Below are 25,068 nucleotides of genomic sequence, written 5' to 3' on the forward strand. Positions count from 1 at the left end.
AAATATTCCGGTTTTTAGTAAGACTTGTTGTTTTACATTTTTTTTGTTCGGTTCCTCTAAAAACTTTCCTATAACAGCTCTAAAAGAATGACACCAATTTTGAATTATCATGTATTGATCGTCAGATTCTTCTTTAATTCAAGCTTTCAGGTGCATGCAGGAAAAGACGCAAACGTTGAAACACAGAATTAATTTTTTTGTGCTTCATACGTAGAAATGAAGCAAAGCAGGGGTACATTTAAACACCTACGTGTCTCCCCTGGAAGATATGCTGATTTATGAACTAAAAAAATTATATTTACTAAGATTTTACTCGACTTCTGACCACGGTGGTTAAGTTGATCTGTTGCGATTTAATTGCAGATAAATTGAGAGCATGTCTGTTGTTTTCAGCGTAATCAAATTGTTTGTCTTCGGATTTGAATCCTGACTGGAAAATTGTTGAAATCTCAAGCCCAGAACCCATTAGCGATCCTCTAACGTTCTCTGGCAAAAAATATTTTCCATTTCTCGAACGTCTGCAGCTTCAAGTTATTAGTGCGTAATTAGTATTAAAGGACGGGTTTAAAATACAAAACGGCAAAAAATGTAAGACGATTAACAACGGCATACAGATAGAGAAAAATTGCGGTCCGCCTACCGGTCGATTAGCAGCATCGCAAGTCTCCCCTTAAATGGCGAGAAGCTCACCGCCAGCGGCGTCCCGATGCCCCCCGCACTCCGTTACGACGCCGAGCGTCGCTTTTTTTAGCTTCTCGATCAGACCGACCGACGCTCTTTGTGCGCCATTTCCTTTTATGTCTCTTTTTCGTTGCAGAAAAAAACGTGATGGCGGTGTTTTTTTACGAATGAGCGTATCATTTCTTTCTGTTTATGAGCATTTGACTGTTGAAATTGTTTCTTTGTACAGTATTATTTAAATAAAGTCCATACCCAACACACAAAGCCCCTATCTGATGTTTTGATTATAGTAATTCATTACCTTATCGTAGTCATTAATTAGTTTGAAATGTTTTTAAGTCTAAAAATACGTATTAGCATTTCACTTAACATGTCAAGGCTGTCGAAAAAAATATTTCAATTTACTGGCCCGGGTTTGAAAACTTTATAGTTCTGGGAGATAGGCCAAAGTCAAGGAGGTTTTCACTCATTAAAATATGTCCTTACTAATGGGATCCAACTGCGCATTTTGCTGCTTTGCTTCGCAACTTGGATGGTTTGCTGCAGCAGCTAGATTTCCGTTTTGGAAAGTTCTAAATTTGTTGATAATTTATTGCGTTCAGCTCCAGAACTTACTTTTTTTCAAGTGTTATATTTATGGAATTATTACTTGTTTTTTCTTAGTTTAGCTTCCTTGTTTCGCTTATTATGCGAATACTTGGTTGTTTTTTCTTCAGCCAACTTTCACTGATTCAAGTTGTTACAGAATTAAAACTTAATGAGCTCATGCTCATATATACAGAGTGATTCAAAAATGTTTTCGTAAATAACTGGACGCGTTGTCTATTTTATTAAAATTGCGATGAAAGGTAAATTGCATTCTAACACGCCACTGGAAATTATCATTCTTGAAAAGGCCTTGACTCAACTGCTTTTGAGCCCCCATAATATGTTAAAAGTAAAACAATGCACGTTATTTGGTGTGCGGAATGTAAAATCTACGACTGCGCCCTAAAAACCGAAATAGACAATATGCCACTCAATAATGGCATTCTTATCTACAGGAAAACATTTCACAATTCGAAATAACATCATCAAGCTTCCAGATACCGAAACCCATTAACCTTTAAGCGGCTGTTTGAACCTTTCGAAGCATACCTCACTATTCAGCCAAGACGAAAATAAAAATATCGAACTTGCGTTTGTGCACGGTCTGTGACACTTTCACGTTCCTCTTTTTCCCCGATGTTTTCCATTGATAACTGCTCTCGTCTATTTTTAGATGGAAATATTTATTTTTGCTCTTTCCTGCTTCGAAAAAACAATAGTCGACATGCCAATGCCCACCTGTAAGCTTGCGGAGTTTTCATCGAGCAAATGTTGCTTTCTGAGGGATGGTTCAGTTCAGCTTTTTCCATTCATTCTTTAACTGAAGACATGTGAGCAGACCGCTGATGTAAATCCAGTAGGGCCCACCATCATTCAACATCGGTCGGAGTCATGAATTATTAAATACCCGATCGTGCAACTAAATTCTAGACCAAATTTGGAAGAAGGCTGCAATCTCCGTAAATGCAGACGGCTTGTTGCCGCAAATGGCTACGCAACCTGTTGGGACATTCTTGGGGAAATCGATGATGGTGCTTGATGAACTGCGCTCGGGTTTTCAGCTTTTTGTTTATGGTCATTCGCTCAATTGCGCGTTTTGAAGATGGAGTAATCTTTTTTGATGCTACACAAACTTAGAATGCATCGATGGAACATTGTGAAATCTTGCGTTCTCGCAACAAATTTCAACTTTTAAACCAATTCAAGTAACGATCTATATTTTTCGTACAAAATAATCAGATCTGAAAATCTGAAAATCTGAACTGCATTCAGACAGATTTTTAGTCAAGTTTGAGAATAGACTGGTTTTCTTAGAATTTCGCAGGAAGTTCTAGAAAGTTCAGGGAAGATCGAGGGTACATTGCGTAATTTTGCACTACCGCCAAAACGTGATTGCTATCACCTAAACCAAATTATATTACGATTTATCGCACACAATAAGCAAAGGGTAGAACTGCACCCAGACAAACTTTTATTGAAATGTGAGTATATAGATACTGATTTTTCTGGCACTCTCGCCAAAACATGTTTCAAACTCCTAAACCAATTCAAGTAACCACAAAGTAACTAAAGGGTAAAACCGAATTTTACTCAAATTTCAGTTTAGATCGAGTTTTTTAGAAGCTTAACAAGCCCAGAGTGCATCGGGACAGTGCAAAATCTGGGACTTTCGCCAGAACATTTCTGACTCCGAAACAAAATCAAGTTCCTGCCCTGCTCTGAAATTATTTTCGCACAAAGTAATCAAGGAATAGAACTGCATTCCGACCGAATTTGAGTCCAGTGTGAGTTTAGACTGATCTTTTAGAAGCTCTCAAAGTTCACGGTACATCGAGGAGGCAAAAGTTCTCGCTAAAACATATTTCATAAAACAAAGTCAAATAACGACTGAACCAGAACCATAAATGTCATGATCTAGTGAGAATTTGGCTCAAATTCGAGCATATATTGATTTTGCTAGATGCTCTGAAAACTCAGCATGTATCTTTGGGATACAGTGAAATCCCGTAAACTTGGCAAAAATAATCGCAATTCAAATAACGATTTCTTATTTTCGAGCATAGTAATCAAAAGGTAGTACTCATCAAGAGATATTTTGTGTCAAATTCGAAAATATATTGATTTTTATAAAAGCTCTGAAAGCTCAGGATGTGGGACACCGAATAAAATATCGAAAGCTTCCCAAAAAAAATTCCCAATTCACAAATCGATTTATTATTTTTGAGCAAAGTAAGCAAAGGATAGTACTGCATCGAGAGAGAAATTGACTGAAATTGGAGAATAGATTGATTTTTCTAGAAGCTCTGAAAGTTAGGGTGTATCTTTGAGGCACCGTAAAACCCTGCACACTCTCCAAAAAATCCTACTCATAAACAAATTTATATAACAATTTATTATTTTCGTACGAACTAATTAAAAAGTAGTACTGCATCTAGAAAGAATTTGGCTAAAATTAGAGAATAGATTGATTTTTCTAGAAGCTCTGAAACCTCAGAGACCCCGTAAAATCTGCCATACTCTCCAAAAAAATCCCAATTGATAAACCAAATCAAATAACAATTTCTTATTTTAACGCAGATTAATCAGAGGATAAAACTGCAGCGACACATAATTTATCTGAAATTTTAACATTTTCATAAAATTTCTAGAAGCTCAAGGAGCTCATGGATGAGACTTTTCCAAATGTTGCACATTATCTACAACAAATTCTCCTGAAACAAATCAAGTGACGACTTATCAATTTCGCACAAAGTAATTGGAAATTGGCTCAAAACTGACATTTCAGAAGCTGCAATAGATGACCATGCATTAAGAGTACAATGAGTCAAATACACACAGAGTAAATTAAACAAGAAGTTGAGTTGAGTACACACTCAACTACTCCGAGTAGGAGAAATCCCGATTTTTCAACTCGTTGTTTTTTTTTACTTCTTTCTTTTCTTTGAGATCTCTTACCAGAACAGCTGCTTTGGAAGCAAAAAATGTTATTTTGCAATAAATAATTAATTTAATTCATTAACCAAATTTCCCGTCCCCTACGTGATACGTAACTACTTGAGTCTTTATTAAGTCACAATAATTCGAACTTCTCCATCATATTCCTGCAGCAGAATTTCCTTGTACGAGCACGGTTTAAATCTGCACTTAAATTGGCAAAACAAAGACCTGGATATCCTTGGGAATTTTTGTCTATTATGTATACGAATTATGCGGATAATACTGATTACTTAATAGCTGTACTAAGAATTCCACTTCTATTGTGAAGGAGCAGTCAGAAATAATAAATATTAATCACGACCTTAAACCGGGAAACGCGTTGTTATTATTCGAATACTTTGCTGCGTGTTTTCTGGATAAGTTGCTCAAGAATATGGGCTATGTAGATGCAAGAAATGGCTCAATTTACAGAATGTATAATTTTATCTGCAGGCGTATCAAATTGGATTCCACGCCAGCCATTATTAGATTGATTTGAAACAAAGATATCACGCTTGATTAGAATCTCGACTGTAATTAACAAGGGACAGGATCGAATTTCAATCAAGCGGAAAAAGACAAAGCAACCACTCTAATGCCTAGTTGTGCATATAGAGAAAGTGATTTTGAAATATATATCTATATATAAGCAAAGCTGATTAATGCAGATAAGGAAATACTAATCATTTGCTACCGGGGAATTAGCAGAATTTCTAATGCAGAAGAAAATGATCGGCTTGGTTGGTGTTGATTGAGGTCGACAGACCGGTTACATGGTTTTGGTAGAAGTTGGCAGATTACGAGAGAACGGACCTCGATCTGCCGCTGTATTTGGGCATGTCTGCGAGAGTGGCAAAACTTAATTGATCTGACATAGATATCAAAGGGACCGGCCACACGCCTGATTTAGTTCAGCAGAAAAAATAGAAAGTTGCTAGTAGTTCTTCACCGTCATTGTATTTATTGTTCTAGTTTTTCACAAGGGTTCGGGTGGTTCTTTCAGTAGAATTGATTTGAATCAGTGAATACCCTTCGAAACCCTTTTAGACAATCGATGGTCATTATTTTTTCATGTCAATTTTTTTCCGATCAAGTTTCTATTCAAGGAAATCGATTAATTTTAAGTATTATAATGGGTGGGTTCGAGCTCAACCCGACGGATATTCATCACTTGGCCATATTTAATTCAAGATGCCTTACTGAGAAATTCAATTTTTACGTTTCATTTTTGATTCACCGTTTTGCATACAATCCAATCAGTCCATCAGCAGGTTTTTGCTTTCTTTATTAGGAGACTATGGGTTGCCTTTTTGCAATTCCTTGAATGAGAAATGGGGACTTTCATAGTCTAGTATTTTGCGTCTCAATAATATTTATTTGTATTGTGCCATTCTTGTGTTTTTGAAAGATTCAAATTAACATTTTGGCATTTTTTGTTATCGTTTATTATCTGGGGTTAGGCACGATTTTGTTGATGTCCACTTGTGTTAATCATCTATTAAATGGTAATTCTTTATCCATCAATAATAATTAGCGATATTTTCTTGTACATGTGCATTCTGAATTGCAGAAGAATGGATTTTGAGACAAAAATGTTACATAGATGTGTTGGAAAGCATTAAATTCTGAGAATAGTGCAGAAACGTCCCCATTCTCGATTCCTTCAGTACCCCTTTGTAAGTTTTTAGTTAACCGGATAGTTTCAGATTGAAATCGGTATTGCTGAATGCAGGATTTGCACTGTTGGCCTCAGAAAATTCCGTGAAAATTTCAAGACATTTGAATGCAAGGGGGATGTTTTAAGCTTGATGGTGTGTTCTACGTGGTGTCAAGTTGATACATGTTTAACTCTCAGTCGATAACGTGTAGTTTTTAAACTCACATTCACTGTTTGCATATTTGATTAAAAGTTTTAATAATTGAAGCTTTTTTGGATACTTGCACGACGAAATTCGATTAACAAAATGTTTCTGTTATCAGTGTTATGGATTAAGCAAAACACGGATAAGGAATAAACTGGAAGGAAACAGTTTTAGATATATTTAAAAACCGAAAATTGCAAGGCAATTATCTTAATTAATTTTATCCAAAGTGACAAAGCAATATTTCAACTATCTGAAGTTGTCCAGCAAAACTGAAAAAGCTGCTTTCGCAGTTATCGCTTAATGGGGCAGGAAAAAATGGAAAATCTTCGACCAATTGAAATGCTGTCGGATCGTTCTATCATCGGAAACCGGATACAAGGGCCCCAGCCTTCCAAATAAAGTTTTATATCGATTATTGAAGTACTGGCATATACTGACTCACCTTAGGTATATGTATATCATTCTTATGAGCTGTTTGTGCATATTTGCCGATGAATTTGGGCTCTTATTAGCTATTTTAGTTAATTATTTCATCGTTTCTTATCTAATATTTTTCCGACCGCAAACCGGTTTAGAAAGTTGTTAATTCTGCCATACATTACTTTGCTCACTCACCAACTCACACTAATTCCCATTAGTGTGAGTTGGTTGGAAACGTGTTCTAGTTTATTTTAAATTATAGTTAATTTTGTATAGTTAAGTTTGTGGTTTACCATACAGATACTCAAACACTAACAGTTTACTCCTTGCAAGCACAGTTCAGCAAAATGGATTTAGTGGGTTTTAGGCCGTCGTACGGTGGAATTTGTTCCCGACGTTTCGCAAGTACGAGTGTCTTCCATCTTCAGAAGTGGTTTGCTTGAACTCTTACACTGTTCTGAAGATGTAAGCCACTTGTTCTTGCGAAGCGTCAGGAAGAAATTCCATTTTACGATTGCCTAAAAACCCACTAGTTTCATAGAATGGCCTCGAAAATCTGACTCTTATGATAGAATGAATTTGAATAGAATGAATGAAGTCGTGCAATCTTATTTCATCATCCAGGCTCTGAAAAAATTATATAGTTGAGAGTGGTTATTGATGGATCTATATCTGTTCGTGTCATTTATTTCTTCCATCAATTTCAGTATCTCTTCAGTCATTCAGGGTTTCCTCTTGTCTGTATTTACTATTAGTATTTCTTTCATTAATGTTTTTGTGAGTGTGACTATTTTCTCTAATTTTTCCTCTACTGCTGCGCTGTTTTTTATATCCCGTAAGGTGTTACTTAATAGGTTCATGGTCTCAGTGCTTACCTCTGGTGCATCGATCCTTTTTCTGCCATAAGTGGTTTGCTTTCAATTTCTTCCATTGTATCCTAAATTCTGCTACCAATAAATTGTGATCTATGTCTATGTCCGCTCGCGGACAAGTTTTGTCCATCTTACAGCTGTTTCTATATCTTTGATTAACCATTATGTATTCGATTTGGTTTCGTATGATTGTACCATCTTTTGGGGCTTTCCAGGTATATAATCTGCGCGGAGGCATCTCGAAAAATGTGTTCATTATAACCAAATCGTTTTCTCCTGCAAAAGTACTGGCCTACTATCTGCGTCATATTACAGGAGTTTTGAAGTCGTTTCTTAGAACCTAATTCAGAAATTTTGAAAATATTGACTCCAACGACCTTAGTTGTTAGGTAAAAACCTACAAGATCTCCGATTTCTCACTTTGAAGAAGAATACTTGGACATATTAATAAATGTTAAATTTAAAATGGTAGGAATCATTGCATTGCGACCGACGTCCTTTGAGGTTATCGGCACGAGCAAACAAGACACAAACAGTACCGTACGTCCTCATAAACAATATTCCATAATTGCTGGATCCCATACCATTCTGCATACCCATTCCGCGGCCGCCTTCTCCAAATAAGGAGCACCACCGCGTGGGTCGGCTTTTCATGGTCGATTCCTTCTTTGCCATTTTTCCGTCTTGGCATTTGGCTAATCTTGATTCAGTCTTTTAGAATATCGCGAACGATTTAGTAGCGCGTGCACGGGCAATTTTTCCATTCCGGATTGTCTCCAAGAGTCTCTTTTCTGCTATGCGATTGTCGACCGGCATAATAGGAGTTGAGATTTATTCGTGTAGTGTTACCAGGAAGTGTTGAAGCGTCTTCCGGTGTTGCTGGTCTGATCGTTACGAGCTGTCGTATCGATTTTCTGACCAGCCACTAGTTCGGGTGGTTTGCGAAGAACTGGCTGAAGGGATTTGTTCCAGAAGGTTCCACTGTTTGTTCATTTCAAAGATTATTTCCAGCTTGTGTGTCCTGTCTTGGATATTCGCAAAGAAGAAACTGTAACTGTGTTCTTAAAATATTCCTTCGTTTTCGTTCCACTTAACATTTCCCCTGTCCCATCAGGCTGGTGATTCCGGTTGCACTAAATCTGTCTCCAAATGTTCGCACCTTCAAACTTTTACCCAATGACAGCCACTTTCCCTCTAAACACTTGCGTGACTTTCTTTTAACCCTGTACCAGTTCGCGAAAACCCACACATTTTCCTGCATCGCAAATCGCCCGAACCGAGCCGTAAAAACCGCGCGTTTTTTCAGCATCATTCAACACCCGGCCTTTCCTAATACGAATAAGGAGTCCCCATTGGGGCCCCCCGCGTTGTCTTAAATGGTAAATCGCCGGCAAGAATTATACAGAGTGTTGGCGTATTGAAGGTATCGCCTTGTTCGGTTGATTGAGTTCGTTTGTTCGCTCGACGTGCTTCCATACTTTCCCAATACAGGAACATTGTGGTGTTACGATTGGTGGCTGTTTTCGTGATAATGGTGGTACACGGCGGTAGGAAGCATTTCGAGAGGTCTGCTTCGATGATTTGGTTTGATGACAGGTTAGTGGAAGCACTATTCAGATTTACCAAATGAAAAAGAATGAAGGTACATTCAGGAAAACATGCGATTATTCAGATGTGTATCAAAGTAGCTAAAAGCTGAAGATTTTCAATATGACGTGAATGATACCATCTTTCAACAGCTGGGAAACGTATTATTTTTCTACTATTGCTTCGCTGTGGTCTTCCAAGAGCAAATTGATAAATTCCGAATTACTAGTGATGGCTACTGATGCAATCGATCAAACAAGTATCAATTAAAATATTTTGCCAGTTTGAGTTAATTTGATCAAGGAGATTTGCTGATTTTGCTATTACTTCACTTCTATCTTCCACCGGTCAAGTGTTAAAAGTCAAGGCAATTATCGGGTTGCCTATTTCCATAGTCGATTGTTGCAACTTTAGATTGATTTTAACAAGGAATGTCTTTGCAACTGATTTTCATATTTTTTATTTGCTTTTTTCTCATGTTACCATCATCCATGGCCAATTTCTTCTTAGGCATACTAGATATCGCTATGCATATGGCGGCATTCTATAGCAGAATCTTCACTTTACGGTTGGTTAGAATCTGCCCGCTTTGCAATTTTTACTACTTTTGTAATTTTTTCAACTGCTCACACGAATTTTGAAAATCCAATTGTTAAACATCTAATATTGATAACTTTGAGACATTCTATATCCATTTCTTCGCACCTGATGCTTTTCACAAGTTACCATTTTTTCTCTCTTTCAAGGCTCTTTCTAAGCCAGCAACGATACGCTTATTGCTCAATCTTGTATTAAAAGCAAATCAATTTGTTTCTTTGGACCTTTTTCCAACATAAAAACACACAATACTATGTATTTTGCGGATGCGTTACTTTTATTTAACGAAGAAGTTTTGCAAACTTTGTAATGTCCTTTTAATAAATACAGTTTTGCAATTTTATGCATTTGTGTGGAAATACCGATAAATTGGACCGCGGACATTATTTGGCTCCAAAGGAAAACTGATATTTTATTAATTTTGTTTAATAAAAAATATCTCGCTCTTCTGCTGTAGAATGCTAAAAATGGATTTTAATGAAACTGTGGACTTGTTCCTATGTAGGACTGATATTTTCATGCTGAAGCAAATTAGTTTTTGAACAGAAATTCACACATTCAATAATTCGCTTCGTTTGCTCTACGAATTGTTAATATGAACAACTTCAAATACTTTTCTTTAAAGCATGTTGTTTGATTGTGACATTTTTGCAGTAAATTTATAATGGGGCAAAGTTTAAAATTAAGTTTTCACGTTACATGAAAGAAACCTGAACTGCTTGTGATTAACTTATTAATAATTATTAACTACTTGTACTTCAAAGCATTCAATATTAGACCGAAGAATGCAAATTTGGCAATCAAATTCTAACCCAGAGACGAACTTTTATGGTAATTCATATTACTGTTGCACATTTAGAAGACCTAAGTGTGGTAACTTGTCGGGAATATAATTGGAATTAAATTACTTTAATTGGCGCAATTAGAACTGATGTTGAAGTCGGGATCCATAAAATCGACGGATTTATGGATGGAGTACATTGAACTTCTGCATAAGCATACCAAACCCATGTTTAAAATTTGTCGATAAACAGATTGTAATATAATTCATTGATCCGGTCATAAAAAAATTGCGAAATTTTCTGGTAGATTAAATGTGTTCCTAACTTAAATTAAACTATTCCACGCTTTGATGTTCCGAATTGTTTTTTAGTGTGTTCTAAATTTATTCTGAATCTTACAAACAATGCATATCTACAAGAACTTTTTTGTGCTTCTATGTTAGTGTAAGCGTCTAAAAGACAAGAAGGATATTTGCATTTCAACAATGATTTGAAATATCAGGAAAGTGAGTTATTTTATGAGTTTTTGGTCAATATCAGTTCAATTTGTTGCCAGAGTTGAGGAATTAGTTACGGATCCAAAAGTAATAAAATGATACAATTCGAGCAAGATATTGTAAGTTTAATACAAATGCGCACTGAAAATGCTGCACAAGTTGAGTCTCTAAATGTAGCAGCCGAAGATAACATAAATAATTGAAGTGATGTGGTTTAAAGATAATCGTAAAATGCAATAACGTCATTTGCAATCTCCCTAATTCAAAACGATAGATGGCCACTGGATAGAGGCGCTTAAAACTCATAAAAAGTTGATATTCACTTTTTGCTTAAAATGAAGAATAAGAGAACTGCGTAAGTTTCTTATTTTTTTTTTCACCTTTATTAGATATCAACCTACATTCATGCGGTTTTTGGGAAAAAAGTGACTTGGGCCACTATCATTCAGCTCAGAATTGGTTTAAAAAATATTAAATATGGAGAACCGTGAGATCAAAGCTATAGGTTCAATTCAAGCTGACCATGGCCGATTAGGCCGAAAATATTCGGCAAGTTGTAAACTATTCACTGCTCAAATTAAATTCTTGACGGATTTTGAAACTTATCAAATAGGCAACCATAAAATATATGAGAAATTAATTCTTTTTCTGCAGGCTTTTCCCTACTGTTTCCAGCTTGAGCGCAGCAAGTTCTTCAGTTAGTCCCATTGTGGCATTCAATTAGCCACCTCTCACCGCATTCGCATTCGAAGGTGAATGAGCGCAAAAAACTCCAATTATTAAACCCCAACACAATGGCAACATACATCTATGAAGTCGACTCAATGATGCAATTAGACACGGATGATAAAACCGTTCTCGATCGTGACCTATGATTCGAACTGAGTCCTTGACGATGTATGAAATGGAACGTATGGAAAGTCTTTTAATTAATTGAAGTTGATCAACGTTTCTAATTTTGCGTAATCAACGATTCTCGATGGGGATAATAGGGTGATTGTTGATACTTGGTTGAAAGTATTGGAAGCAGTGAAAGCGGTGAATTTAGTTAAATTCTGCAATGATTTTGCCTGTTAGCAATCTTCAGGAGGACTGTTCGTATATAAAAGTGAGCTTTTTCGGAGCAATGAAGACATTTTTTTACTACTGAGGAAACCAGTGATCTTCTGACGTTGGCCACAATGCACAATGCGGATCAAACACAGTTGTAACATGATAGCTCCGAATATTCAACCAGCACTCTTTTAGATAAGTAATTGAACAGGATCCCATTGCTCAGGCTGAAAGGAAACCGTTGCAACCTACACTGTCGCATTGAACATTAATCAAGCATCTGTAGCTCGATTAAGCATACATCAATTTGCAACCGTCCATTTCCGGATGTTTGGCGCATAATAAATGCAAATAAACCCAGAAACACCGTTTCGCAATTTGCCATAAAAATAGCGGTGACAGAATTAGGAAACTCATTTCGCCTATCTGAAAGACCGTTTCGGATTTGTTTAATTACACGTTGACACAGGAAGGCGATAAATTCCAGCTACCCACATGTGAATCGGTTGTCAGTTGGGTTTGTTAGAAAGAAATTGAAGGTGGTTGAGCAAAAGGGATACATTATAATATTTTCTCATTTTTGTGTATCAGAAGAAACATAAATGTATACAGTCTGAGTCAAGTTGAATCGAAGAAGTTGAGCACGTTGATCCAAACAGTCATTTTGTAGCAAGAAAGTGAAAAATGGACTCGGAACAACATGAAATGTGTATGTACAAAGAATTAGGTGCAGAGGAAACCAACATGCAAATGTACAACTGCGGCAAAATATCCGAACCAGAAAGCTATTTTAATAGATCTAATGCAATTGATACAAATGACTTGCTAATGAAGTTCTACTAGTGATGAGCAAAGGAAGACCAAGACCAAGACAATAAACAATAAAATGACCTCAGGCTGTTTGCTATTTGATGTCCGTATGATTTTCTGATTAATGGTAAAATCTGAAGTCTTTACAGAATGAAGGAAGTACAACAATTTTAATTATTTTATAATTCAAAATTATTGAGGCGTACATTTTCATTGTCTAATAAGCTCCAGCAGATAAACACGTACATATTCTGACAAAAATACAGCACACTTGATTTGAGGCGTAGATATTTTTACGTTTTGATTAGGCTTTTAAAATTCTAACCGCAGCGCACATTAGACAAATATTACGGACAAACTCAACTATTAATAAATAACTAATTATTCCTTGCAATGACTGAGTAATTTTACTGTTTACACATCAACTTATTTCAGGACTCCCGCAAGGGATATTGGAAAAACACTAATTAAAGTGTATACTGTACACTCTTTCGCGGTATTAATTTACTAGTGAAGGTTTCAGTGTTGCAGAATGTGCAACGAACGTATTTTTTTTATTAACTTATACTACAATTTGAGGTAAAAGTTATTAAATATTCGTACCAACTACCTCCCCATTTAAATAATCGAGAACAGAAGGAAAAACATTTGGAACCTGGAAGCTATGGTTCCTAATTTTATGTTTTCTCACTTAGTGAATCGTTTAAAACGGTTCAATTTTCTTATAATCTTTACTACGAGGACAGATGTACTGCCGGTCAGTTTCGAATTACCTTTTGCAAGCGTCTTGCGAGAGTAACGCAATATTCTTGTAAAAGTCTTGGTCTTGCAGAATATGGTCTTAGTTTTGTTATTTCGCAATATCTTTGATCTTTCCAAGACACTTCGATCGGCAACACTTTGGGGTGAAATTAGCAAAATGAGCAACATCTGATAAGTGGCAAAACACGAACAAACATTCAAAAGTGTCTTGATTCTTTGCTTGATGGATAAACCATTTGGTTCATTGATCGCGTAGTCCTAATAGATCAACTACTGTAATAATCGGAAATAAATCTGTTTTCAAAAAACGGATCCTAAACAAGAGAAAACTTTCTAAATTATAATTGTTCCATCAACTCAATTTGCAACCCGGTGCTAATCAACCCTAGTGATAGCTGTTTTCTACACTCATTAAAGTCGATCACTTGATATTTAGCGCCTGTTTCACAACTAATCACTGATAATTGCAGACAAATCAACAACTTTTACTTTCAGTGATAAATTTCGTTTAATTACCGAGTCGATATCGTTTAATCCCTAGTTAGAAAGTTGGTGAAAATCTAGATGCGAAACTTGCAAGCCAAACCATATTTTTCGTCGTATGGCTTTGCTATAAGAATATTTACTTTTCTGGACACCACAAGTATAACCGAAACGGTAACCCAGGAATTTTTTTTATGTTGCTTTCTATTGAATCATTCAACCCAAACACCACAAACCTTAACGGACGTCTTAAGACGGACACGTCTAAGTAAACAAAACCTTTTTGTTGCAGGTCAGCGCTTCAAACCTTGCACAAAGTGAGTGCCAAAGCCCGAGAGGGCAATTTCTTCCAAGGTGGAAGCACTCACGCTTGGGTGGAACATTACGAAACGCGCGTTGCCTCAGACCGTTCCTGTCTTAATGAATGGCACGCAATGGACTGCTTGGAGTCCCGAAGACCTCCATCTCCCGATTCAGTGCGAGCCAGACCGACGGAGCGCAACGAAACTGAAAAGGTAAGCAACTTCAGGGCTTGTTGATGGCCTGCTTGCATAATCAAAATCCTCTTCAGGTGATCAGATCCACTCTGAAGGAAATCATGATGTCTGTCGATCTGGATGAGGTCACATCGAAGTTCATCCGATCGCGTCTCGAAGAGCAACTCGATATGGACCTGGGGGAGTTCAAGAGCTTTATCGACCAAGAGATGCTGGTCATTCTGGGTCAGATGGACGCTCCGACCGAAATTTTCGACCATGTCTATTTGGGGTCCGAGTGGAACGCCAGCAATTATGAAGAATTGCAACGTAATGAGTAAGTGGTTTTGTACTTGCACGTCCCACATTAAAAAACTGAATTTGGTGATAATAATGCGATGCGGTAATAAGATTTTTACTGTTCTGTGTGCGATGTTTAAATCAGTTAAATAATTGTTCCGCCTTTCAATGACTTCTAAACACATTAAAACACTTTTCTTATTTCACCAACTTTCACAACTCTTGTGAATTGGCGTCATTTTTTGTTCCTATTTTAGAGGATTTTCTAAAGTAATGTGTGATTTTATTTTTATTTTGAACTTATTATTTTACTTAGTTTCAGTAGAAAGTAGATTATTAATTGCTTCTAGCTCGCAAACAGTGCACCACAGAGCATAATCTCCTCCGGGGTCATTAACTCTGTATTGCATTGCTTTCGTTTTCGCAAGCCAAAAACATGTTTTGTTTCCAGAGTTCGGCACATTTTGAATGTGACGAGAGAAATCGACAACTTTTTCCCCGGCACATTCGATTACTTGAACGTGCGCGTCTATGACGATGAAAAAACCGACCTGCTCAAGCACTGGGACGACACATTCAAGTACATTACAAAAGCAAAAAACGAGGGTTCCAAGGTAAGATTGAAGTGGAGTGAGATTTGGCTCTAGTGGCTGAAACTTTTTTGATTCTTTAGGTGTTGGTACATTGTAAGATGGGCATTAGCCGATCGGCCAGCGTAGTGATTGCGTACGCCATGAAGGCCTACAATTGGGACTTCAACAAAGCGTTGCATCATGTCAAGGAGAAGCGCACCTGCATCAAGCCCAACACCAACTTTCTGGCGCAGCTGGAAACATATCAAGGTAAAAAAGGAGTAGGTGCTCAGTGAATGAAGTTACTAAGTTGATCATTGTGTTGGTTTCCAGGGATCTTGGATGCAATGAAGAACAAAGAGAAACTGCAGAGATCAAAGTCTGAAACTAATCTGAAATCGCCCACTAACAATAACAAAGCGGAGAAGGCGCCTAAAGGTAGAGAGCCGACGCCAGTCGTGCCAGTCTTATCCAAATCTTACGATCTCCAATCAATGCTCTCTGGCCAAGACCTGAGGCAGATAGGGACGCGCCCTAAGTCCTGGTCACCTGACAACTTAGCAACCAGGGAAATCAAGGAAGGCATTAAATCATCTTCCGGTATGTAGCCGGACGTCCTGGCACTCCAATAGAAAAGCTGCACATTTTTGTCGTTTTCAGGATTTATGAGTTTGGAGGATCTAAGCCAGAAGAGCGCATCGAAAGAGAGTGTGCAAGAGTCGAAAGCGTCCCTAGCTCGGCACGTGTTAATGCCCTGTGATAACGGCGAATCTTATAGTGTTTCTCCGAACCAAATCGTGCACCTTCCTGGCCATGACACCACCCCGTCCCGTCCAGAGGACAAAAAGGCTGGCGATCTGGACACGAGCGACCATAGTTCCTGTAGTGTTAGTAGTGCAAAAACTGCTGTGACGTCGGAAACGTGGGATCCCGGAGAAAAAAATCTGGACGAAATAGTCTGTGACAGTAGAACCGACAGCGTCTGTGATGAAAAGTTTAGTAGTGTAGTGGCTAGCGAAAGCAACACGCCGGTCTGGACCTCATCCGCCGTGATAGTGGCTCAATGTGCTGTGTCTTCTAGTGGTTTTATTAACAAAGTTCCTGAATCTCGCTGTACTAAAAACACTGCTCAAAGTGATCCGTTTTCGAACCAGCTCGACCGGGTGTTCGACAAGGAAGAGAAGAAGCAACAGAGGCGAGCTACGATACCAATTGCGGGCGAAAACAGTGTTGCAACGGAGGAGAACCTGAAGCGGGACTGTCCGTCGAGGCAGAGTTCTTGGAGCTCTTACGATAGTGCCGTAGCCATGGGATTTTCGGAGAAAAACGAACTGTCTAGGCACAGTTCGTGGGGATCGGGAGACACCAGGATACTGCCCAGCAGGAACAGCTCATGGGGATCATACGATATGCGACCCAGGAAGTCTGTCTATTATAGCAATGAAAATGGTAAGCTGAGCCAACCTTTTATTAGGGTATCGGTGCGAAGTTTCGTTGAAGGAAGGAACGGTTTCGTTCGTTTAGGAGAAATTCAAGCAGTTTCAAGAAAAAGTATTTGCAACGTTAACTAAAAAATTCATCCAGAATATACATTTTTAAATATTCAAATTGCTCTAAGTAGTTGTTTATGTAATTCCTCTTTTTTATCATTTTACCGATATCAGACGATTTCAATTGATTTTTTTCAACCGGTGGGTCAGATATGAATGGCATTTTGAAAAAGATCATGAGAAGAATTATCTGATTAGGGGACTTTCGAAAAACTGATATTGATGATAATTTCAATTAGCAAGTGTGAGTTTGAATATTCTGCTATACAGGATGTTCCATTACCTTGAAATAGCTACATTAAGTCTGAACGGTTAGGGATAGACAAAACAACAAAAAGAGCCGGCGGCATCAACTTGGGTTTTCCAAGTTTCGTTTTACTTCTGAATTGTGCATTAAATTTATAATCATTTGATGTTCCATTGTCAATTATTTGGTTCAATCGTTGACCAGCAATTTTCATTTTCTTGTGGAAAGTGACACTTGCAAAGGGTGTGTTGAAAATTAATTTCTCCAAAACGGCAAGAAATAGCAACTTGCTTGTTTCCTCGGCTGTTAGAGGAATAAATTAGTTTTCTTTCTCTTATTTTAAAGATTCATTAGATGCTCAGATGTATTTTCTATAAAATAAGATGCGTTCAAATATTTCAATTGACTGAAACAATTTTATTTACTCAATATACATTTCGCATGTTATTCTGCGTCATTATTATATGCGATAGTTCGAGTTAGTTTGGGTTAGTTCGAAAGTTTCGATTTGTAAAAGGAAACGTGCAAATGGTTACGAGTGTTCACCTGGAAAGCTATATTTGCACGTTGCAAAAATAAGTCAAAGGGATTTTCAATACATTTCTCAAACTTTTCAGATCAATGCGTTTTCTATGTTGTAAAATTTTTCCATTGAGAGATTATTCAGTTCTAAAGTTACAATTTTTTGAAAGAATAAATAAAGAAGAATTAAGTGAACTCCTTCCACTATACCGGGTGTCAATTTGAAAACTTCCCACCCTTAATATCGTTCTTGCAGTTAAAAGTATGAAAAATTGGAAATACCCGTCAATTTTATTTGTAAATAGGACACTTTAAATGAATATTTTTAGCCCCGTTGTTTCAACCCCTGTCAGTAGATGTCACCCTGAGAATCTTAAATGGGAAGGGGGGTCAAGTGGCACATCGTTTTAAAGGGCATTCAATTCTCTTTACATTAGTTATTACTTCGTTGCTTTTTGTCCAGATGTTTCCGCATAATCGCGTTTCAAAGTTACAGAAACAATTAAACTTTTGCCTGCATAGAGATTTATATTTAAACAAAAATTATGTCATTTGTTCTCCTTATGGTACAAATGATTAGAAGATTCGGTTACACCGTTAAAATCGTTGAATAACAGAGAAAAAATCTAGTTTCAACAATTAATTTCAGATTTATTAATTATTTTACTTCGAGACAAATAACTTTTTATTTGCGAAAGAAAAAATTCTATGATAAAGGCCATGAGATCTAAGTTGTTGAAAATGTTGTCCATTTTCCTGTAAACGATATCAAAGTCTATTTTCGAACTCTCCTTAACATTGATAAGATACTCCCGGATAGATCGATTGGCAGTAGGGGACCAATTGAATGGCCTCCAAGTTCACCGGATTGAACACCCTTAGACTTTTTTTGGGGACATCTTAAGTCCATTGATCGGTAGAATGCCGGTCAATTCCCGGTGAAGTTCTGTGAAAATTGGCTAAAATGATATTCTCTACTGAATAATTAGTGGTTATGATGTTGATTTGGAGGGAAATCGAGATAAATCCGGTACTGGAATTTACTTTCTTTTCAAATTTATGAACAAAAGTACACAGCGAGCCACGCATCAAAAACGAGTCGATTTTAGAAAAGTGTTATCTTATGCTGCTCCTTTTGATATCAAGAGTTTTTATATCCATTACAGATGCTTAAAGAGATAAGCCCAACATTAAATTTTCTAGTCTAACTTTCTCGTAACAGCAGACAAAAGATGCAGGTTGCTATCTCTTACCGTTTCGGAGAAATTCATTTTCAAAATACCATTTGCTACCTTTAGTAAGAAAATTCAAATTGTCAGCAACCATAAGATCAAATGATTGAGAATAGGGTATAAAATAATTGCGAATTTAATGCAGAAATCAGAAATGACGAGAAAAATTGGGTGCTCTTTTTAAAAAATCAGAGTTTCTGCCGGTAGTACTTCTGCGGGAAATTATTTTCATGGGAATATGCAGACCGCAAAATTAAGAAACCACGGTATTTTTAATTTTTGCCTATCCCGAACCATTTAGATGGAATGAAATGGCTCAATAACGATCATATTTTGGTATGTAAGATCTGAAATTTAATCGTTACTCACCGCAATGACTATCCATTTCGAGGCCATGAATTTCCTGCACAGGATCCAATCACATAAACCATCCTCAGTATTCCAAAGTGGCTCAAATTTGTCAATAATGGCAGCACATAAAATATATTTTTTTGTTATTTATATTAAGACCTTTTGTTATACGCAGTCATTGTAATTAATAAATTTGTATGATTCAGGTGAAAAAATCCTCCACAGTGCATCTGACTTGGAGCACAGTTCGAGTGGAATCTTCCCGTATGATAAAGAAGACATTCCCTGGCATCCGGGAACAGTGAAGCGCACTAAGCAGCGCCTGGAAGGGAGCAATGGTAGGCAGCTCAATCAGGATCAGAGTGTGAGCAGTAGTGCCACATCATTAGCAAAAACTCCCAGTTCTGAGGGGATTCCCGCCAACTTAGTACAGGCCGTGAATGAAACTCTCATTGAGCGTGCAAAAACGTCGGGTGAAGAGCCGACTAGTGCCATATCGGAGACAATCAACATTCCTAAGAGTGAGTTACGCGCGCCCAAGTTATCCAGACTTTCGGCCAGCGCTCCAGAACCTTGTTCGATGGAATTGGTGGTCCAAGAATGTTCCCTATCGCGGTCAGCTTCGAACGTGTCTTCTTCTTCAAATGCAACTATTCAGCAAGGTGAGATCGCAGCCGGAAAGCTGGATCAATGGACATCAGTGAAACGACAGAGAAGCTTCCTGGAAAGTCTGCAGAAAGAAGCCACTTCATTCAGCAAAAAAACTGAAGATCCACTTGACACTGCCAGTTCATTGGGAAAAGTACAAAATTTGACGAAAGAGTTTGAGGCAAAATCCAGCACTACATGTCTAGATCAAATGAGTGGGCGCGTCGATCAGGCCGACGCTGGTCCCAAAGGATCCAAGAATCTAGTCAGCAGTCTGCCTTCATCGCCAGTTTGTGTTCATCAAAGCAAAGAACAGCCTCAAAATATGGTGAACGACGATCTAAAGTTCAAGCAGATTCGAAGCGTGTTCGAGAACAAGGACGATGTGAAGTTGCGGCAAAATAATGGAAAGTCCAATAGGGTAAATTCACGTTACTCGTGCTGTGAAGTCAAAAATCCCCGAGTCGTCGGTCTGCCGCTGATAACCAACTCAAACCGAGCAGAAAAAACTGAGCGCGACTGCAAGCGACCACCCATTGTTCCGGCTGTGAAGCAAATCGCCGCCACTGTTATTGACAGAGCAGTGAAGAAGCAGCAACAATACGGAAAAACCCATCCCCTGGCCAAGATCAACATCAAATCCAGACAAAATAATCCTCTCTACAACACAATGTAAAAAGCCACACAAAAAAACTGGTGGAGGTGAGTGTTTTTTGATAAAATTAGGATATTTTATTCAAATTTAAGTTAAAGCTTCGATTGGCTCGACCATAAAGCACAAACGTTATTAATCCATATTGGGTTTCAAATTTTATAAGCGGGGTGTTCAACTAAGGTTTTGCGCCTGCCACGTTCCTGGCCATTGAGAAGCATTTGCATTTGTATTCTTTCTCTTATATTGTCAACATTTTTAGTTGAACACCCAGTGAAATCAAAGCGTTACAACAAACACTGAAAAATTTGGACTTTTTTTGAACTGGGACAACTTCTGGAGTTACTGCCCATGCAGGGTGGAATGGGAGACCCATAATCGTTAACAATTACTAAATATAATACAATAATTTGAAAATAAAGCTTTTGAAACAACACTTTAATATTGCGGCTCGCTAATTAAAGGTTCCCTGAACCCTGGACATGGTCTTTAATAGTGCTCATTTTTAATTGCCTAAAATTTCCATCAGGTTGAAAAATTTAAAGTCATTGAATGCCAGATCCCAAGTCCAGAAGCTCTTTTAAGACTGTTGTTTATTTTAATCATGTGGTCTGCAGTGGCTCCATCCTAGCAGCTTTAACATGATTTTATGGATATAGGGGCCATATGCCATTACCAAACTGTAAATCTACATCACAAACATTAACAAATGGGTCTTATTTGCGCTAGCGTGTAACGCTAATGTTACAAAAAAATGGCTGTGACTGCACTATTACTTTACCTTATTTTTGTTAGATTTTACCTGTTAAATAAGTTTTTCCCGTTGTTAAGGCAAATTTTATTTAGTATCACAGAGAGTAAATGAGCTATTGAACTGAAATTGAAAAAATGCTCTCTATTTTCTCAATATCTCGGTTTATTGTGAATGATCAGTGGCAGTTAGAACAAAACGAAAACGCTCTATTTTTCTGCTCAGAAGGCTACAGTAAAATTGTATATACATAGACTGTATTTAGTCATAATTATGCACTTATCACAATGACTGCTATCTTAATTTGCCCTTTTTGTGTTTCAAAATCATTTTAATGCCTGTGCATTAATAACATCGTTTATTATATGTTAGAAATTGAAAAGTAGGTCAATCGTAATGCGAGATGTTTTATATATTAGTTGAATTAGCTATAAAATTTCCAGCTTACTGTGTGTCTAAGAGGATCTGTGTGCTGATGTAAATAGGGCAAAATATATTTTCGGACACGTGGATTTGCATTCAGTAGAGTATAACGCTTCCCAATTCAAACATTCTTAACTTTTCGCCATTTCTAGAAATGTATATTCGTAATGTCCCAGCAGCCGAATTTCCTATTTGTTCGAATGGAATACTGAAACTGCTCATCCCAATGGTAGAACGAGCATTTAGAAATCATTGGGACATTTTGAAATCAACTTCTAGCTCAACTCGAACTTGACAATAAATCGTTATCATCACCACACCAGTAGGAGTGGCCAAAAGCCATACTGTGCTCGCTCTCTCAGTTTCTAGATGGCACCAATTCGGAAAGATCTCAAAACAGTTGGTTATTTTAGTACTAGTCATCTGCAAATCGTTCCTTAAAAGATCACATATTTCTATTAGAACTTACCGTTTAACTTAAGGTTTTGCTTTTAAATTTTGACAACGCGGGATTAGATTATTTCAACAGCCAGCTGTTACGAAGGCTGTAGGTACCCTAATAAATGGAAAATGAGGAAAAATGTTTTGTTGCCAAATGATGACTTGTAGGTTACTGAAAAACTTTTCTGATGTGAAATGCATACGCTGTCGTTTTTTGCTTATGTGTGTATTTATGTGATAGTTATAAAAAAATTTGTACTATAGGTGTATAAATTATTCTACGATGTACCGCTTATAAAACATGAGAGAACTGTTTCAAACGTAAAGTCTACAAAAGAACATTTATTGTTTCGGATTTTTGTGGTTTTTTTTCACCAACCCCTTTCGTGTCCAACAAATCATATCTAATTAAGCAAAATCCACTTGATATAGCCTTTTGCCGCAAACGAACGCCATTTTCGGCACAGTGGTTATATCATTTTTTACGCTGTATTTTTCTGATTTTGTTTCTTTTTTCGCCTTCGCTGGCCCCAGATCGAGACCGTATATTGCTCCAGGTAGTTGGTTTATAACAGCAGACGTCTGGAAATTTATTATTGTTTAAAACAGTACCTATGGATGGTAAAAAGTATTTTTTTATTAAGCTCCCACGTTTTTTTCGGGAAACTGAAAGCGTTGCCGGTCTGGGTACTGTTTTGAATCCTATTTTTTAGATGTTTTCACGTCATGTTTTTTCTCGATGATTTGCTCTGAACTAAATAGATTTATAACCTTAGTGTTAAAAATATCTTTTTTCCTATTTAAAACTTAAAATATTGGGTTCATTTTACAGGTATGGTTTTATTGGATCCTATAAGAAATCAAAATTGCCTATCCAGTAAGACCATTGTCGAAGTTAAGCCCTAATGCGATCAAGACCAAGAATTGGAATCATACAAAGTTTCCAAATTCATCTACTTAGTCAAAACTTGCAAGCTCTATTTGACTCAGTTACTTGCTACTTACCGCTGTAGTTTGTAAGTCGACCACGCGAATGAGATTCGGATCGGAACCTGCGCAGACCACGAAGTCTCTAGTAGCGTACTTGCCGCAATACAGCTGAAAAGCCAGAACATAGTGTAAACAAACGCCAATATTATTCCAATTCGCACCTTAGAGTTGTAAATATCTGGCTCTAAGCAGTTTATCCGTTTAGTGCTTCCATAGTCGAAGATCTGTAGAGGATCTTCTTTTTGCCAAGAACACGCCAGCACCTGCAATCAATGAGGAACGCCGCAGGTAAGTAACACATTAAACATTTGCCAGAATTTACCGAGTGTACCTGCAAATTATTTAATATTTATTTATTACATAGTCATAATTATGCGAAAACGCGTCATCCTTTGGTTGCTGGAGCCGGAGCCAGAAATTTCGTGATGATGCAGCGTCATATCATATACAAAGGCCTAATTAAGGAACATGTTCCTAGATACACAGGACGTCCAAAAATTGGTAGTGCAAAATTTGATCATTTTATAATTTATCGCCCCTCGTTTTTGAGGGTAACAATGAGCTCACATAGATATACCTTTTTTGGTGGTGTTTTTTCAGCAAATGCGGTTTTCAATCACATTTGACTTGTATTAATATTCAATAAAAAAAGCGTTCGAATGGGATAGATCACAAATCTTTGGCCAGCTCTGGTACTATTGCTGTTAAATGTCGATTCTACCTATTCGCAATATTTAGTCTATTTTCGCCCTGATAGACTTTTTACTAATTTACCTCAGTTCCTTTTTGGTTGATATCGAGCCCTTCGCCGCACATGTGAACGCCGGAGATGTGGCGTGCGGCATGCGGTTGCCTCAAGTCCCAAAACTGAACCACATCGTCCCATCCTGCCGTCAACAGTTCGTAGTTGTTCTTCGGATGAAAGCAGGCTGCAAACACTCTGGACATGTGACCATCGTGGGTCTCTGGATTGTCGCTAGAAGTACAAGTACGTAGGATGTTGCTTTGAATCATCCACTCAGCTATCTGTTTATTAGTGAGTTTACGGGGTATTTTAAAGGTCTTGGTAGGGTAAAAGTACACCTATCACCGATTTACACAGTTTTCAAATGTCCGCCGGACCGGATTCAGAAGATTTCATCGAAAATATATTTTTTAGCGCTTTAAGTTATTTTAAACTTTGTCGCCTAGGATTCAGTGCATTAAATTATCAGAAGCAGACATTTATGCGTTATTGTGTTTTTCTTTTCGTTAGTGAAAAACGATTTTATAAAATTTCTAAAAATTTAGAAGTTTTGTAATCCTAAAAAAGCAAGAGGAAAATAGGAAAATAAAATGGTCAGATCGTGTGCTTAATGGAAAAATAGTCACATATATTACGACCACAATAAGAACAGTGAGAAAAAAAATGAAGATTTCATCAAATAAGTGTTAAAGCTGGATGTTCCACTAATATGGGCACAGAAAGTAAGAAAAACATATTAAGGATTATGGATAGAAGCGGATATCAGTTGATTGAAAACCAGGCTTTGGAGATTTATGGAATAGTTAAGAATTGGTTGCGATCGACTTCTTCAGCTGAAAAGAAGCGGCTGTGGTCTTTGCAGGCCGTAGTTGGTTTTAAAGATTTAAAGGAATACTTTATATAATCGAAGATTGGAAGATGAACAAACATCTGCTGAGTCATACGCAGACGTATAGGTATAGAGTGAGTGTGTGTTGTGGCCTGTGTGTTTTTATGATCAGGACTTAGGACCGCTTTCTTTTCCTTCTTTTCTTCCTAGATATTTGTTTATAGGACAAGCATATCTTAAAAATTGTTTTTCTAAACATATCTGAAGTTCTGATCATAAAAACTGGGACACCCTGTATATTAATGCTCCAATTTCGCAAAAAAATGCGCGAAACCAATGCCTATAAATCAGATATTCCCGATTGCT

The 25,068-nt window shown here is 37.4% G+C and overlaps 2 protein-coding genes across 11 annotated transcripts in view; one reads left to right on the forward strand and one right to left on the reverse strand.

Moving 5' to 3' along the window:
* The window catches only part of LOC109539529 (protein phosphatase Slingshot), an 82,586-nt gene extending 58,237 nt beyond the window's left edge, over positions 1-24,349 (forward strand). For 4 of the 8 annotated variants that reach the window (XM_019907314.2, XM_019907311.2, XM_019907313.2 and 1 more), the window contains 7 exons: positions 14,266-14,488; positions 14,545-14,786; positions 15,201-15,363; positions 15,423-15,591; positions 15,655-15,921; positions 15,982-16,770; positions 19,430-22,493. In XM_019907314.2, the coding sequence (XP_019762873.2) occupies positions 14,266-14,488; positions 14,545-14,786; positions 15,201-15,363; positions 15,423-15,591; positions 15,655-15,921; positions 15,982-16,770; positions 19,430-20,547 (2,971 nt within the window). In that variant the 3' untranslated portion in view covers positions 20,548-22,493. Of the gene's footprint in view, positions 1-8,096; positions 8,386-8,708; positions 8,999-14,265; positions 14,489-14,544; positions 14,787-15,200; positions 15,364-15,422; positions 15,592-15,654; positions 15,922-15,981; positions 16,771-19,429; positions 22,494-22,970; positions 23,417-23,492; positions 23,630-23,907 lie in introns of those variants that run through there. The other 4 variants (XR_007281564.1, XR_007281563.1, XM_019907317.2 and 1 more) reach the window with 4 other exon arrangements.
* Positions 22,452-25,068, reverse strand: part of LOC109539532 — a 49,658-nt gene continuing 47,041 nt past the window's right edge. For all 3 annotated transcript variants that reach the window (XM_048666698.1, XM_048666697.1, XM_019907323.2), the window contains exons 6-9: positions 23,903-24,104; positions 23,290-23,391; positions 23,144-23,236; positions 22,452-22,720 (exon numbers count right to left, since the gene is read on the reverse strand). In XM_048666698.1, coding sequence (XP_048522655.1) covers positions 22,547-22,720; positions 23,144-23,236; positions 23,290-23,391; positions 23,903-24,104 — 571 coding nt within the window. In that variant the 3' untranslated portion in view covers positions 22,452-22,546. The remainder of the gene's footprint in view (positions 22,721-23,143; positions 23,237-23,289; positions 23,392-23,902; positions 24,105-25,068) is intronic.

This window comes from Dendroctonus ponderosae, unplaced genomic scaffold (assembly GCF_020466585.1).
Source record: "Dendroctonus ponderosae isolate FM_Combo_2020 unplaced genomic scaffold, Dpon_F_20191213v2 Dpon_F_20191213_5, whole genome shotgun sequence".
NCBI classification, from domain to species: Eukaryota; Metazoa; Arthropoda; class Insecta; order Coleoptera; family Curculionidae; genus Dendroctonus; species Dendroctonus ponderosae.